The 14,959-nt window shown below is 42.8% G+C and overlaps 1 protein-coding gene and 2 long non-coding RNA genes across 9 annotated transcripts in view; 1 reads left to right on the forward strand and 2 right to left on the reverse strand.

Moving 5' to 3' along the window:
- The window catches only part of LOC138741478 (uncharacterized), a 33,064-nt gene extending 20,579 nt beyond the window's left edge, over nt 1-12,485 (reverse strand). The window contains exons 1-2 of one of the 2 annotated variants that reach the window (XR_011343516.1): nt 12,399-12,485; nt 8,214-8,275 (exon numbers count right to left, since the gene is read on the reverse strand). This is a non-coding gene — a long non-coding RNA (uncharacterized lncRNA). Of the gene's footprint in view, nt 1-8,213; nt 8,276-11,358; nt 11,703-12,398 lie in introns of those variants that run through there. The other variant, XR_011343515.1, reaches the window with a different exon arrangement.
- On the reverse strand, nt 6,846-8,205 carry LOC138741488 (uncharacterized). Its single transcript, XR_011343529.1, has 2 exons — nt 7,551-8,205; nt 6,846-7,260 (listed from the first exon to the last, which is right to left on the reverse strand). It is a non-coding gene; the product is annotated as an uncharacterized lncRNA (long non-coding RNA).
- pdhx (pyruvate dehydrogenase complex component X) overlaps nt 11,823-14,959 on the forward strand; it is a 236,418-nt gene continuing 233,281 nt past the window's right edge. For 3 of the 6 annotated variants that reach the window (XM_069895582.1, XM_069895612.1, XM_069895604.1), the window contains exon 1: nt 12,483-12,647. In XM_069895582.1, coding sequence (XP_069751683.1) covers nt 12,521-12,647 — 127 coding nt within the window. In that variant the 5' untranslated portion in view covers nt 12,483-12,520. Of the gene's footprint in view, nt 12,417-12,482; nt 12,648-14,959 lie in introns of those variants that run through there. The other 3 variants (XM_069895564.1, XM_069895593.1, XM_069895573.1) reach the window with 2 other exon arrangements.

The raw sequence follows: 14,959 nt of genomic DNA on the forward strand, positions 1-14,959 counted from the left end.
CCAGACATCTGAGGATAAGCAGAAAGCAAAGGCTAACATTTTGATGCAAGCAGTTAAAGTAATAGTAGATGAGTAACATGGAAAAGGCAGGGACTGTGTGCCAGCTCCTGAATGTTGGGAGAAGTGCAGGGAGTGGGAGAGTAGAGACCAGAGATAATTTCATAAATCACGACTTCCCACTTCAGTCACTGACCAATATTGATTAAAATTCATGCTAAAAATTAAATGTCATAAATGATCGTTTTTCAATACTGTAGAATTAGCGAATTTAACTACCAATTAATTCCAATTTATGAAATAAATTGTATTTAAATGTGATTTTGCACAGGGAGTACCTGAGAGTTGAGTGATGTTATAACATTTGCAGGGAGAAATGTTTGCGCAAATAGGGTGAGTTCTATACATCTTAACTTTAAGTGTATGTGAGATAAAGAAAGGATCTGATGTGTAAAGTGGCTGGATCAGCCAGTTGAAGGGGGAGTGTGCATGTCCCTTTAAGTGCACTGTGGCACTTGAAATTGAGGCTTCAGGCTCTTGTCTTGCAGTTAGAGGTATGGAGCCCTATCAACACATTTAATACATTTCTTCTACACATTCAGCAGTCAAGGTCCGTGAGTTTAAAGATCACCCACCTCTGGAGAATAAAGATACCTCTGGGGATTCCTATGGGGATTCCTATAAGTTTAATCATTCATTTCTCTGGTGCATTTTCCTCCGGAGTGAAATTAATGCCTCAGCACAATTTCTCTGTATTGCCGCTGTTATTTAATTCATGATAACTTTCCCCCATTCATCAGGTTTATATTTAAATCCGGTAGTGCAGAAGTTACATTGTAAATAATCACGGAGGTAAACCCTGCGCGACTGGATTCAGCTTAATGGAGAAATAAACCTGCGAACTGGTCTATGGTGCTGTGTGAGTATTGCAATAGGTGGAATATGATTTAAATTGGTGGCATAGTTCAGAACAATTGGGTGCATAAGAATAATAATATCATTAAGAACTCACAGATCTTGTACCAGATGCTATTCAGTACATCTTGACTTAAGGACTGGAGAAATTGGCATGTTAGAATGAGATTGGCATGGTACCAATATTTCTTGATTCAATAATGACTCCACAAGCTCCAGGATTCATGCAGCAGAACTTTTAAGTGGAATATAATAGAAACTAGCCTGTACTTAAATTATTGTGTGTGCAATCTTCATAAGAACATCTTTTAACTTTTTTTTGGTGCCTGTTTTACAGACTGTTTTAAATAAGGCCAGCTCCTGTGAGCTGTGGCACAAGGCATTTTACTTAAGGCAGAACTAAAGGTTGAATATGTTTCAAGTTCTCTTGCAGGGGCTCTTGTGCTGCAATGTCTGTTATGTACTCACTCTAACAAATTGGAGGGTTGTGCCCCATACAGACAAGCAGCTCCAACTGCATTTTAATAAGGTCTAACATATTCAAAACCCATGCAAATATGGTTTGTGTTTCATTTTACAATTTTTACACTAACACAAAGGAAAGTCAGATTGTTATTCATTTTATTAAAATCTAGTGATTGGTTATATGTAAAAGCATGGCAAGAGGATCAACTAAAACCTGCCTGGGATGGTCCCTTCTGTGTACTTTTAATTACAGACACCGCAGTAAGAACAAGAGAGAAAGGCTGGACCCACATTCAAAGAATTAATGACAAAGTGCCATAATGTTACAATTTTATTCGTTTTTTTTAATGGTTTATTCAGTTTTGTGTATTTTATTGCTGTTTTCAATGAGCTTTACATTTATCGTGGTTTATTCAGTTTTTGTGTATTTTATTGCTGTTTTCAATGAGCTTTACATTTATCGTGGTTTATTCAGTTTTTGTGTATTTTATTGCTGTTTTCAATGAGCTTTACATTTATTGTTGTTTATTCAGTTATTGTTATATTTTATTGCTGCTTTCAATGGGTTTTACTTTCATTGTTGTTTTACTCATTTTTTGGAATATTGTTCGTTAATGTTTTAAGTCCCCCTGGAATAGGGGCAGCAGAGGTTACAATTGTGCTCCTTTAGAATGTAGACAGGGCATAGATTTAATGTATAGTCATAATGGGATATAAGGGATCCCAATACGGACCAGGGGAATTAAACAGCTTTAGTGGAGTACATCTAATTTGTATCATAGCCTACACAGGTATTAAAGACAGGAGTTTTGAAGCGATAGCACAAAGGACATGGTGGGACAAAGACAGACAGAATGGTAGTCAGCATTGTACATGTAACAGAGAGAGAGAGAGTTAATACATATGCTAATGTACACAGACAGGCTGCAACTCACAAGTTCAATGAATGTTAGCAGACAAGCTGCAACACACAGTTAAATCACAAGAAACAATCCCCCCCCAGCTTGGTCTCTTTTCATCACCCCATGAAAGGGAGCACCAGTTTCCAACAACGTGAGCTGCTTGACACTTTAATATCAGGCTCCAAACAGCCTTCGGAGATCGGTGGCCCTAGGGTTCGGGGCTGAAGGGGACATCAGATACGAGCCACAATCAAACGGAACCGCCTGACTACTGCTACTCGTTCGCTGCTGAAGGCAGCGCTTCTCATAGACTGCGACTCGTTCGCTGCTGAAGGCAGCGCTTCTCATAGACTGCGACTCGTTCGCTGCTGAAGGCAGCGCTTCTCATAGACTGCGACTCGTTCGCTGCTGAAGGCAGCGCCTCTCACAGACTTCGTCGGGACAACACTTAACAAAGGTCGTGTGCTTCAAAGACACTGCTTCCATATTTCAACGTATGGGATGGACTAGACTCTTTACTGACAACTGGAGCCTGATACTCCAAACCCTAATAAGCAGCTGGACTCACTCCCCTGACCTTCATGGTGCTCCCCTACCTAAAGACTTTACACAGACATTACAATTCGGTTATTGACCAGCTGGGTAAAACTACACCTTACACTTGAAAGATCAGTGTTACTGATCTAAAAGAAAAGTGAGGAAGGGGGGGGGGGGGATCAGTCACACTGACACTAGTAACCAAAGATCAGTAACACTGATCATGGTGAAAGATCAGTATTACTGATCTAAAAGAAAAGTGAGGATTGTGAGAGATGGGAAAATTGACCTAAAATTATGAACATGGAAGAAACTAAAGTTCATCAGTAAAATGGCTGAAACCAGTTCAAACAGGATAAGTTTGGGGCTTAGGATGCAGGAAAGCAGAGTCAGCACGATTAACATAAGAATCTTCTAGTCTTTGTGACAAGACCATAGGACTAAGATAAGGAATGGTAAGGTACAATAGAATGTAGGAAGTTGAGGTAGTCTGGATCAGATAAGGGTCTCCTAGCCCTGGACAGAAGTACCAAGTCATACATTTCTAATTAGCTAACCATACACAGATTTATACATATGAAATTAGCCAACCCTAGATAGAATGAGTCAACTCTGCATATCAAGAGACTGTAGCCCAGAGAATCAGGAAGGTGTGAATAAGGACAATGACATGAAGGGACACCGACAGGATACCCCCCCCTGGTCCTCCAAGTGTACCGAAACTGCACGTAGGCAGGAAGAATTACCTATGCCAAACCCATCCAGGGGGCAGAAGAATGTAAGGGGGAGGGCATTCTGATACTGAAATTGACTGTATAAAAGTTGGGTGAGCCCCAGTATGTGTGTGTATTCCCAGGGTAAGGGGAAGCACCCAACTTTGCATTGTTGTAGTAATAAATGTTCTTTGTTCTCAATTTTTGTCTCGAGCAATTTCTTTAAAGGTACTTTAATTCCTAACACTTAGAAACAAGTAAAATACTCTTACCGAGTTCTAGTAGTACTGCTCTAGCGCGCTTCCTTCCGCCGTTTGTTCTCAATGCCTCTTCTCGGATATCACTCGCTTCTTCCACTGACCAGCCACCCGTCGCCCGTGAGTCCAGCTGAATCAGCCGGGGTGCACCTACTCTCGTCGTCGGGGCACTCTGTCAGTGGAGGGAGTGTGATCCCGGACGAGCCCCCATTTGTTAGAAATTAAAGTACCTTTAAAGAAATTGCTCGAGACAAAAATTGAGAACAAAGAACATTTATTACTACAACAATACAAAGTTGGGTGCTTCCCCTTACCCTGGGAATACACACACACACTGGGGCTCACCCAACTTTTATACAGTTGATTTCAGTGTAGGAATACCCTCCCCCTTACGTTCTTCTGCCTCCTGCTGGAGAGGTTTGGCATTAGGCAATCCTGCCTGCCTACGTGCAATTTCAGTATACTTGGAGAACCAGGGGGGGGGTATCCTGTCGGTGTTCCTTCATGTCATTGTCCTTATTCACACCTTCCTGATTCTCGGGGCTACAGTCTCTTGATATGCAGAGTTGACTCATTCTATCTAGGGTTGGCTAATTTCATATGTATAAATCTGTGTATGGTTAGCTAATTAGAAATGTATGACTTGGTACTTCTGTCCAGGGCTAGGAGACCCTTATCTGATCCAGACTACCTCAACTTCCTACATTCTATTGTACCTTACCATTCCTTATCTTAGTCTTATGGTCTTGTCACAAAGACTAGAAGATTCTTATGTTAATCGTGCTGACTCTGCTTTCCTGCATCCTAAGCCCCAAGCTTATCCTGTTTGAACTGGTTACAGCCATTTTACTGATGAACTTTAGTTTCTTCCATGTTCATAATTTTAGATCAATTTTCCCATCTCTCACAATCACATGCCTGCAAAATGTTATACGTTTCAATAGGCAGACGATACAGAGGGTTCATCAACATGCCTGCAAAATGTTATACCTTTCAATGGGCGGACGATACAGAGGATTCATCACATGCCCGCAAAATGTTGTACCTTTCACTGGATGGACGATACAGAGGGTTCATCACATGCCTGCAAAATGTTATACCTTTCAATAGGTGGATGATACAGAGGGTTCATCACATGTCTGCAAAATGTTATACCTTTCACTGGATGGACGATACAGAGGGTTCATCACATGCCTGCAAAATGTTATACCTTTCAATGGGCGGACGATACAGAGGGTTCATCGCATGCCTGCAAAATGTTATACCTTTCAATGGGCAGATGATACAGAGGGTCCATCGCATGCCTGCAAAATGTTATATCTTTCACTGGATGGACGATACAGAGGGTTCGTCACATGCCTGCAAAATGTTATACCTTTCAATTGGTGGACGGATACAGAGGGTTCATCGCATGCCTGCAAAATGTTATACCTTTCAATGGGCAGATGATACAGAGGGTCCATCGCATGCCTGCAAAATGTTATACCTTTCACTGGATTGACGATACAGAGGGTTCGTCACATGCCTGCAAAATGTTATACCTTTCACTGGATGGACGATACAGAGGGTTCATCACATGCCTGCAAAATGTTATACCTTTCAATGGGTGGACAATACAGAGGGTTCATCACATGCCTGCAAAATGTTATACCTTTCAATTGCTGGACGGATACAGAGGGTTCATCACATGCCTGCAAAATGTTATACCTTTCACTGGGTGGACGATACAGAGGGTTCATCACATGCCTGCAAAATATTATACCTTTCACTGGGTGGACGATACAGAGGGTTCATCACATGCCTGCAAAATGTTATACCTTTCACTGGATGGACGATACAGAGGGTTCATCACATGCCTGCAAAATGTTATACCTTTCACTGGATGGACGATACAGAGGGTTCATCACATGCCTGCAAAATGTTATACCTTTCACTGGATGGACGATACAGAGGGTTCATCGCATGCCTGCAAAATGTTATACCTTTCAATGGGCAGATGATACAGAGGGTCCATCGCATGCCTGCAAAATGTTATACCTTTCACTGGATTGACGATACAGAGGGTTCGTCACATGCCTGCAAAATGTTATACCTTTCAATTGGTGGACGGATACAGAGGGTTCATCACATGCCTGCAAAATGTTATACCTTTCAATTGCTGGACGGATACAGAGGGTTCATCACATGCCTGCAAAATGTTATACCTTTCACTGGGTGGACGATACAGAGGGTTCATCACATGCCTGCAAAATGTTATACCTTTCAATGGTCGGATGATACAGAGGGTTCATCGCATGCCTGCAAAATGTTATACCTTTCACTGGATGGACGATACAGAGGGTTCATCACATGCCTGCAAAATGTTATACCTTTCAATGGGTGGACAATACAGAGGGTTCATCACATGCCTGCAAAATGTTATACCTTTCAATTGCTGGACGGATACAGAGGGTTCATCACATGCCTGCAAAATGTTATACCTTTCACTGGGTGGACGATACAGAGGGTTCATCACATGCCTGCAAAATGTTATACCTTTCACTGGGTGGACGATACAGAGGGTTCATCACATGCCTGCAAAATGTTATACCTTTCACTGGATGGACGATACAGAGGGTTCATCACATGCCTGCAAAATGTTATACCTTTCACTGGATGGACGATACAGAGGGTTCATCACATGCCTGCAAAATGTTATACCTTTCACTGGATGGACGATACAGAGGGTTCATCACATGCCTGCAAAATGTTATACCTTAAGCCTTTACTGTTCATTGTGCCATTTATTGGAAACATTTAGTGGTTAAAACATAGGAGGATGTTTAAACGTTTTGCTTTTAATTGCTGTAAACTCTATCAAATCACATTCCCTTCTCAACTGTCTATTCTGGCAGCTGTGTGAAAAAGATGACAGACATTTCCAGATCCTGTTGCTGCATACTGAGGCGAGGAGGCTGTCCAAAGGAAATTGTCTTCATTTTTTTGCACTCTGGGACACAATTGTTTCTCATAAAACAAAAAAATTTGTTGATGCAGAAGCAATTTAACTGGCAGATATCTTTGACAAACTCAATTTATTAAACAGGGCAAACACAATAACCTCATTGATAGTAAGGAAGCCCTTGTTTCTTTCTTCAAAAAGCTCGAGGTCTATTGGAGCAATCTCAGACGTTGGGAATTTTTACTATTTCCAAATCTGAACGTGAATGACATTACTGTTTGTGTCATTGTCCACAGTGGAATTACACAAAGGAATTGCTTGAATAGTTTGTTTGGCATTTAAATTCATGATGTCAGATATTATTATGGATACTGAAGGCAAGTGACTCCGATGGTTTGAGTATTTCCACTTTTAGCAATCAATTAATTTCTCTTGGAGGATGCAAGAAGCCCCTTTTCTAATTTCTGTGATGTTTCAGTAATCATCTATTTGAGTGTTGACTTTCTCAAAACACCTAAGGATCACACATAGATCTGCAAGAAAAATTTAAACTTCAAATAAGGTCCCCTAACAACTAATTGTGCACAAAGCATTGCACTCAAAGAATCTTATTTTAATTTTTTTTTGGTCATATGTATGTTCATATTTTCTCCTTTTCTGACATGTTCAATCAGAATAATTTCCTATTTGTCGGTTTGTTTTGGAATTACAAGCCACAGTTACACTTCAGAGTAAAAGCCATGTTTTCTTCCCACCTCACGCAATATAATAATTTTTTTTAATGTAGTTAGCAGGAAGAGAGGAATGGAAGAAACCAACCAACCTTGACTGCTTGACAGGAAAGGGGGTCCATAAACTTTGAGCAGAGTCCTAAGGAGAACATAGCCAACAAGGTTGAAATGGCTGGTTAAAAGTATAATATTCACAATGGTGATGTAGTTTAAGCTCAGTCAGGCTTGAGAAATAAGCTCCAAAAAATAAGTGATTCATAATCAAATGATGTTTGAATAAACAACATTTATATTGGTAAAGACATATTTGAGCTCATCATGAAATTAAGATTTTTTTAATATAAAGGTTATAGGTGAAGTAACGCCACTTTCATTAAAAAGATGCCTGTTTTGATGTCAGGCTCCAAATTAGAGAGTCACAGTCAGAGATCACCTATTGTGATATTGTCGTCCAAGGATTTTGTCAGGCAGTTTGCTTTTAATTTGTAATTCTAGATGATATACATTACCAACTTATGCTTATGTACATCTTTTGTGCAGAACCTTGCCGAAGGCCTTTCCGAAATCGAAGTGCACTGCATATACCTGCACTCATTAAGAACTGAGTTAAACATGACCCACTGTTCTTGAAAGCATGTTGCATCTGTCTGGTTGAACAATTTCTAATCTTGTGTCTCATGATTACCTTCTTAAATAATAGCTTCAAGCATTTTCCCAACTGCAGACATTAAGCTAACTGCTCTATAGTTACTTGCCTTTTGACGACTTTCTTTTTTAAGACAATGCTGCTATGTTTGTTCTTTCAATCTGGAGAGACCTGCACAGAGGATTTTGGTAAATTACCATAAATGCATTAACTATAACTTCTGCCATTTCTTTCAGTACCTTGGGATGCATTCCTTCACAACCAGGGGAGCAGCAACTTTTAGGCCCACTAGTTTCCCAACATTACCTCTTTAGCGATAATAATTATACTAAGATCGTCAAATCCCATCAGATTTTCAGATTTCAAATTTATTGTCAGAGTACATACATGACATCACATACAACCCTGGGATTCTTTTTCCTGTAGGCGAGGCAGAATTACCACTTATGGGCAGTGGGAAAAATAACTGTCCTCAATGTTCACATGTAAACAAATTTAAAAATGGAAATAAACTGTGCAATACAGAGAGAAAATAAATCAATGAAGTGCACAAGTCAGAGTCCTTAAATGAGTCCCTGACTGAGTTTGATGTTGAGGAGTCTGATGGTGGAGGGGTAGCAGCTGTTCCTGAACCTGATGGTGCAAGTCTTGTGGTACCTATATCTTTTTCCTGATGGCAGCAGCGAAAAACAGAGCATGTGCTGAGCAGCGAGGGTCTTTGATGATTGCTGCTGCTCTCTGATGCCAGTGTTCCCTCAACTTCCCTGTAGATGTTCTCGATGGTGAGGAGAGTTTTACTCATGATGTCCTGGGCTATGTCCACTACCTTTTTGAGGGGGGGGGGTTTACGATCAAGGGTACTGGTGTCCCACTATCAGACCGTGATGCAACCGGTCAACACACTTTCCATCTGTAGAAATTTGCCAGGGTTTCTGATGTTATATGAAACCTCTGCAAACTCCTGAGGAAGTAGAGGCACTGACATGTTTTCTTCATAATGGCATTGGTGTGTTGGGTCCAGGAAAGATCCTCTGAGATAGTGACTCCCAAGAACTTAAATGTGCTCACCCTCTCCACCTTTGGTTCCCCCAATATATCACTGGATTGTATACCTCTAATTTTCCTTTCCTGAAGTCAACAATCAGCTCCTTAGTTTTGCTGACATTGAGTGCAATCACCTCCTTAACATCAATCTTTGGCATGTGAACTATGTCTTCCTCCATGGAGACTGTCTGAAAATACTTGTTCAAGGCCAAGAGCATTTCTGCATTGTCCATTTCTTCTCATTTTCTACAGACCTACATTTTAACCATTAACAGTATTTTCCACATGATTTATTAAAACCTTTAGAATGAGTTTTCACATGTTGTGAAAACCTATTTCCAAAGCTATCCTTCCTTTCTTTAATGCTGTCTTAGTGTTTTTACATTAAAAAAAACATTTTCCTGTGGCCACTTTAGTGAATACAACAAATAAGAAACCTGTTCCACAGAAGAAATTGGACTGCAAGTCCCATTCCTGGTGTATTTCTTACCAAAGTTAAATTATCCCTCATATTAACTGACCAGAAACAAAACATTCTGTCAGAATCCTAGGAAACAACTTGATCTTCAAAAATTCATGAGATGAATTTGGACTAATATACACAATAGAGAATATGGTTTTACTCTGAGCTTATGACCGATGTCAATATTGATGAAAAAGACTGCAGATACTGAAAAATTGCAGCAATGCACATATTGCTGAATGAACTCAGCAGGTCACAGCAAGAAAGGGGCTAGATGTCTGAATAAAGGGCAGGGGGAAGGAGATGGGGGAGTTAGAGGGTTATTATCCAATAGGATAGGATATCATAGAATGAAGGGAAGGAAGTGGAGAGAAAGAGGAAGGAGAATATGGATGACAGGCAGGTAAGTAGACTGACCAAAAAATTGAGTTTATAAACTGCACTGGATCTTTGATCATGATTCATGTATTAATTAACTGATAAGACTAAAGTTGCACAACTTTTCCTGTTAGCCAGGGAAATATTGCAATGTCAGTTAATAACCATCATCTTGCACCCTCCCCACTTTCTTCCCTTTTGCCCCCTCAGCCTCCCTCTCCTTGCTTCCCCGCTCCAGTGATCTCCCCCTCCCCCCCCACTCCAGTGGGTCACCACTCCCTCCCCCCCCCCTGTAATGGAGGATTTAGACCAGGTTATGCAAGAAGGGATGTAGTTGCTTCAGAAGACATAATCTAATTTACACCATGAGGCCCAGAGATGCAGTTGTCCTTTGTTGGTCGCAGATTGTCAGGAGACCTTGAAGATAATTAAATAATTTATTCAGAGATAAGCTATGAGTAAACAATTTTTAGGTAATATAAGCCATGATCCCACTGCTGAAGTTTGAGACTCTCCAAGAGGTGGCAACATCTCTCAGCAAGAAGAACTTCTAGAATCCAAACAACGTCTGGGTCGAGGGAGGTGGAGAAGCTGCTACCGGCACCCAGACAACCTACTACAAGTGTGCAGTCGTTGCCTCGCTTTGGCAGTTGGGACCAGTCCAGGTGTTGTTAAGTATAATTGGGAAGGGCTTGCATATTGTAGTTTGAATTCAGCTTTAGATTTAGTAATAAAGATTTGTATAAACTGAAGTGCTCTCGGTGTGTGTGTGTGTGTGTGTCTGTCTGTCTGTCTGTTTTCTTTCGGTAGCTCAAACACTGTGACCAATCTAAAACGACAAAGTGAGAGGTACAAGTTTACCCAGGACACCCCCCCCCCCCCACTCCAGGGGTCACCACTCCCTTCCCCCCTCCACTGATGCTCACCTCCCCACCCCTCCCCTGCCCCAATGGACTTCTCCCAATCCAGTGCAATGGTATCCCATTGCTCTCCACCCCAGTGGTCTCTTCCTTCCCTTCCTCCATCCGGGTAGTCTCTCCCTCCCCCACTCCCTCCACCCTGGAAGTTTCCCCCTCCCTCCCCCGGTAGTCTCCACCTCCCCACTGTTATGTATATGAGTCTGCATGCGCTGAGCCTGATGATGTTATCACTCATATATACTGTGTACCACTAGAGAAGCTTCACGACTCTGTGTACGTATTCATTACTAAATCACAAATACACCCAGGCGTTACGAGACCATTTAGTAAGGGGCTTGGCTGACCGCAATACCAAATAAAAAATTACTTATCGTGGACAAAGTAACACTGAATGTAGCATTTAAGAATAGGTCAAAGACTCAAATAAATATGAGGCAATCAATACTCACTTAGGGTTATTCACCAATACCCAAATGCCATAAGGAATATCAGCAGCCCTGGCTATATTTCAAGTGACCATGGACAAATTATTACTTTGCATCAATGTAGGATACTACCTTGATGAGATCATAATTACAGGTTTGGACAATTCTGAGCACCTATCCAACCTAACCCAACTGTCACAAGCAAATGTCCATCTGCGACAGGACAAGTGTGTATTTATGGTACCTTCTGTCACATATCTAGGCTTTACAATTAACAGTGAAGGAGTTCGACTGGACTCAGCACCGTGCTGAATTGCAGTCATTCTTGGGTTTAGTTCACTATTACTGGAAGCACATTCCAAATATGTCAATGGTCTGAAACCCACTAAATCAATGGTTGAGAAAATGGTGCTGGAATGAAGAGACTAGTCATGCAGTGGAAAGAATTATTAACATCCAACGAAAATGTTCTCATCCACTATGATCCAGAAAAAGTAACCCTTGCGGTAGATGCTTTGCCAGTGGGATTTGGAGCGGTGAAAAAGGGAAACAACTGGTAGCTTATGACTCCTGGTCTTTGACGGCTTGTGAAGGCAATTACGTCCACCTGGAAAAAGGACTCCCCATCCTCCATCCCAGTGGTCTCCACTTCCCCCCTCCATCCCAGTGGTCTCCAACCCTTCCCCCTTTCACCCCGGTGGTCTCCAGCCACGCCACCCCCCCCCCCGCCCCCGCCCCCGCAGTCTCCCCTCCTCCTAATGGTCTTCACCAGTATCCCCCTCCCCACCCTGGTGGTCTTCATTTCACCCCCTCCCCTCCCACCCTGGTGGTCTTCATTTCACCCCCACCCCTCCCACCCTGGGGGTCTCCCCCTCGTCCACTCCTTACCTTCCCCCTTTCATCCCAGGGGACTCATCCTCACCCCAAGAGTCTCATCCCCTATCCCCGAGGTCCCGGTCTCACCCCCACCCCCACCCCCACCCCAGTTGCCTGTCCCAACAGCAGTCAGCCGCAGGAAAGTTTCTCCGGATCGGACCGAAGGGGAAACGAGCAGACTCCCTCACCCCGACAGTCGCCTTCCGGTGAGTACGAACAGGATCCGAACCGCAGCTCACGCAGCCCCGGCCACCCCGCTTCACTCACCGGCGCCCTGGGCGTGTGCGCCTGCGCAGTGCGCTCGGTTGCCATGGCGGCCTCCTATCTCGGGCCGCTGCGTGCCCTTGGTGGCCGCGTGTCTCCCCGTAACCTGGCGATTGCGGCCGCCGCGCGCTCAGGCCGCTGCCGCTACCTCGGTACCAGTTTCCGGCTGCTGGGTGAGTGACGGCTGCCGGCGCGGCGGGCACGGGCGGCCACGCAGCGTTTCGGGGCCCGCGCTTGGGTTTGGTTGCTGGGGCGGGGGAGGGGAGGCACATTCCCGGGGGAGCTGCTTCATCTCCCTCCCGCTACTATGCTTGGTGTCCAGGGATTGCAGCGTAGAATGGGCGCACTGGCTTGGTGGGCCTTGACCGAGCCGTGTTTGGAGCGGCTGGTGCTGAAACACATCCCCTGCTTTTTGTGCGGGACGTGGATCAGCTCCAATTTGCCCACTGCAGTAACAGGTCTACAGCGAATGCTACCTCACTGGCTCTACATCGTGTCCCTGACCACCTGGACAGCAAAGACACATACACCAGGATGTTGGGTTTGGCATTCAACACCATCACCCCCTCACAATTGAGCAGCAAACTCCCAAGACCTCGCTTGTGTAATTGGTTGCTGGTTTTCCTCAACCTCCAGTGAGGTTCCAGTGGTTCTCAACCTTTTTCTTTCCACTCACATCCCACCTTAAGCAATCCCTCTGCCATCAGTGCTATGTGATTAGTAAGGGATTGCTTAAGGTGGGATGTGAGTGGGAAGGGAAGGTTGAGAACCACTGCTCCAGACCTAATTGTTACTGAGATATTTTGCTTGAGAAAAATTGTCATTGGCCCATTTCCTTTGGAGTTATGAAACCGTGTACATAACAAGTCAATTAAGGACGATTAAAACAGTGATTTTCAAACTTTTTATACAATCCCATACGAGTCACAGAGCACCAACGGCATAGGGATTACTTAAAGTGATATGTGAGTGGAAAGAAAAAGGTTTGAAAACCACTGCTCCAGGACTTCATTCTCTGTAATTTAGAATATTTCATTTATTGGTGGAACAAGACTCTTGGAGGGGGAGGGGGAGGGGGAGGTCAACAATAGATAAGCAGGTGGTGTGGAGGTGCTTTCCTTGGGCATCGAGTACATGAGTTTGGATGTGTTGTTCACCTGTACAAGATGTTGGTGGAACTACACTTGGAGTATTGTGTGTAAGTGCTCAAGTCCTCCGTTTGCGATAATACCTTGTCAATTTTCTTTGCATCCTTTCTAGCTTAATGATGTAGTTCTGCAATGCCCTGCTATAGGAAGGATGTCATGAAACTAGAAAGGACATAAAAAAATTCACAAAAATGCTACTGGGACTGGAGGATGAGTTTTAAGCAAAGGATGGATAGGCCTGTGTGTGTGTTTTTTTTTAAACTGGAGCATAGGAGATTGAAAGATTACCTTGTAGAAGAATGTAAAATGTTGAGGGGCATAAATAAGGTAAGTAGTCATAGTCTTTTCCTCTGTGTAACAGAGTCTAAAGCTAAAGGCATGGGTTTAAGTGAGAGGGGGAAGATTGAAATGGGGACCTAATGGGCAACTTTTCTGCATAAAAGGTCAGGCATCTATGGAACAAGCTGCCAGATGAAGAGAAGGATGTGATGCAATTATGACACTAAAAAGGCATTTGATCAGGTTTGTGACAGGAAAAGTTTATACCAGGTGAATGCAGGCAAATGCATAAGCCATGTAGTTAGCATTTATAAATTGGGCCAAAGTGGGTGTTTCTGTGCTGTATAACTATGTATGGGAAAGGAGTCTAGACTTGAGGATTACAGTCTCAGAAAACATTTTAAAATAAAAATAGGAGTCCTCCGTTTTTTATTTTACTTAAAGGTGGAGAATCTTTGGAATTTCCAAGCTGGAGGCTCTGTGATGGTGTTCACCAGAACAGAGACAGATAGATTTCTAGATGCACGAAAGGATACAGGGAAACGGTATTTGAGATGGAAGTGATCTTGTGGAATGACAAAACTGGCTTGATGAGCCAATTGTACAACTCCTGCATCTATTTCTCTTCTGTTATACGTAAAGTGCAGATACGCTGGGTCAATAGGCTGGAGATAGAGACTCCATAGGGTGTGTAAGAGGAGATGCAAACCTTACTTGAGATGGGAAGGCCAAGGATGTTTGAATGCCTTTGGGAGTTATGATCTGTGTTCTGCTGCTTGAGCAAATGCAGAAAGAGATTTTGCTAATGGTTTCCATTTAGATGATAAATTTTTAAGTACTTGTAATTGTTTTGGGCTCATGGGAAAAGAGCAGCATATGGGACCAATTGGATTAGTCTTTCAAAGAGGTGATACATTATGTAGCAAATAAGAACCCTCCTGTACCATCTCTGCTCTAAATTATTTGGGCAATATATCTGAGGAATTGTTATGGCACCTGACTTAGAAGTAGACAGACTGAAAATCACCAATTTTTGTAAGGTTCTTTGCTAATTCAGC

The sequence above is a fragment of the Narcine bancroftii genome, chromosome 1 (genome assembly GCF_036971445.1).
Source record: "Narcine bancroftii isolate sNarBan1 chromosome 1, sNarBan1.hap1, whole genome shotgun sequence".
Classification (NCBI taxonomy): domain Eukaryota; kingdom Metazoa; phylum Chordata; class Chondrichthyes; order Torpediniformes; family Narcinidae; genus Narcine; species Narcine bancroftii.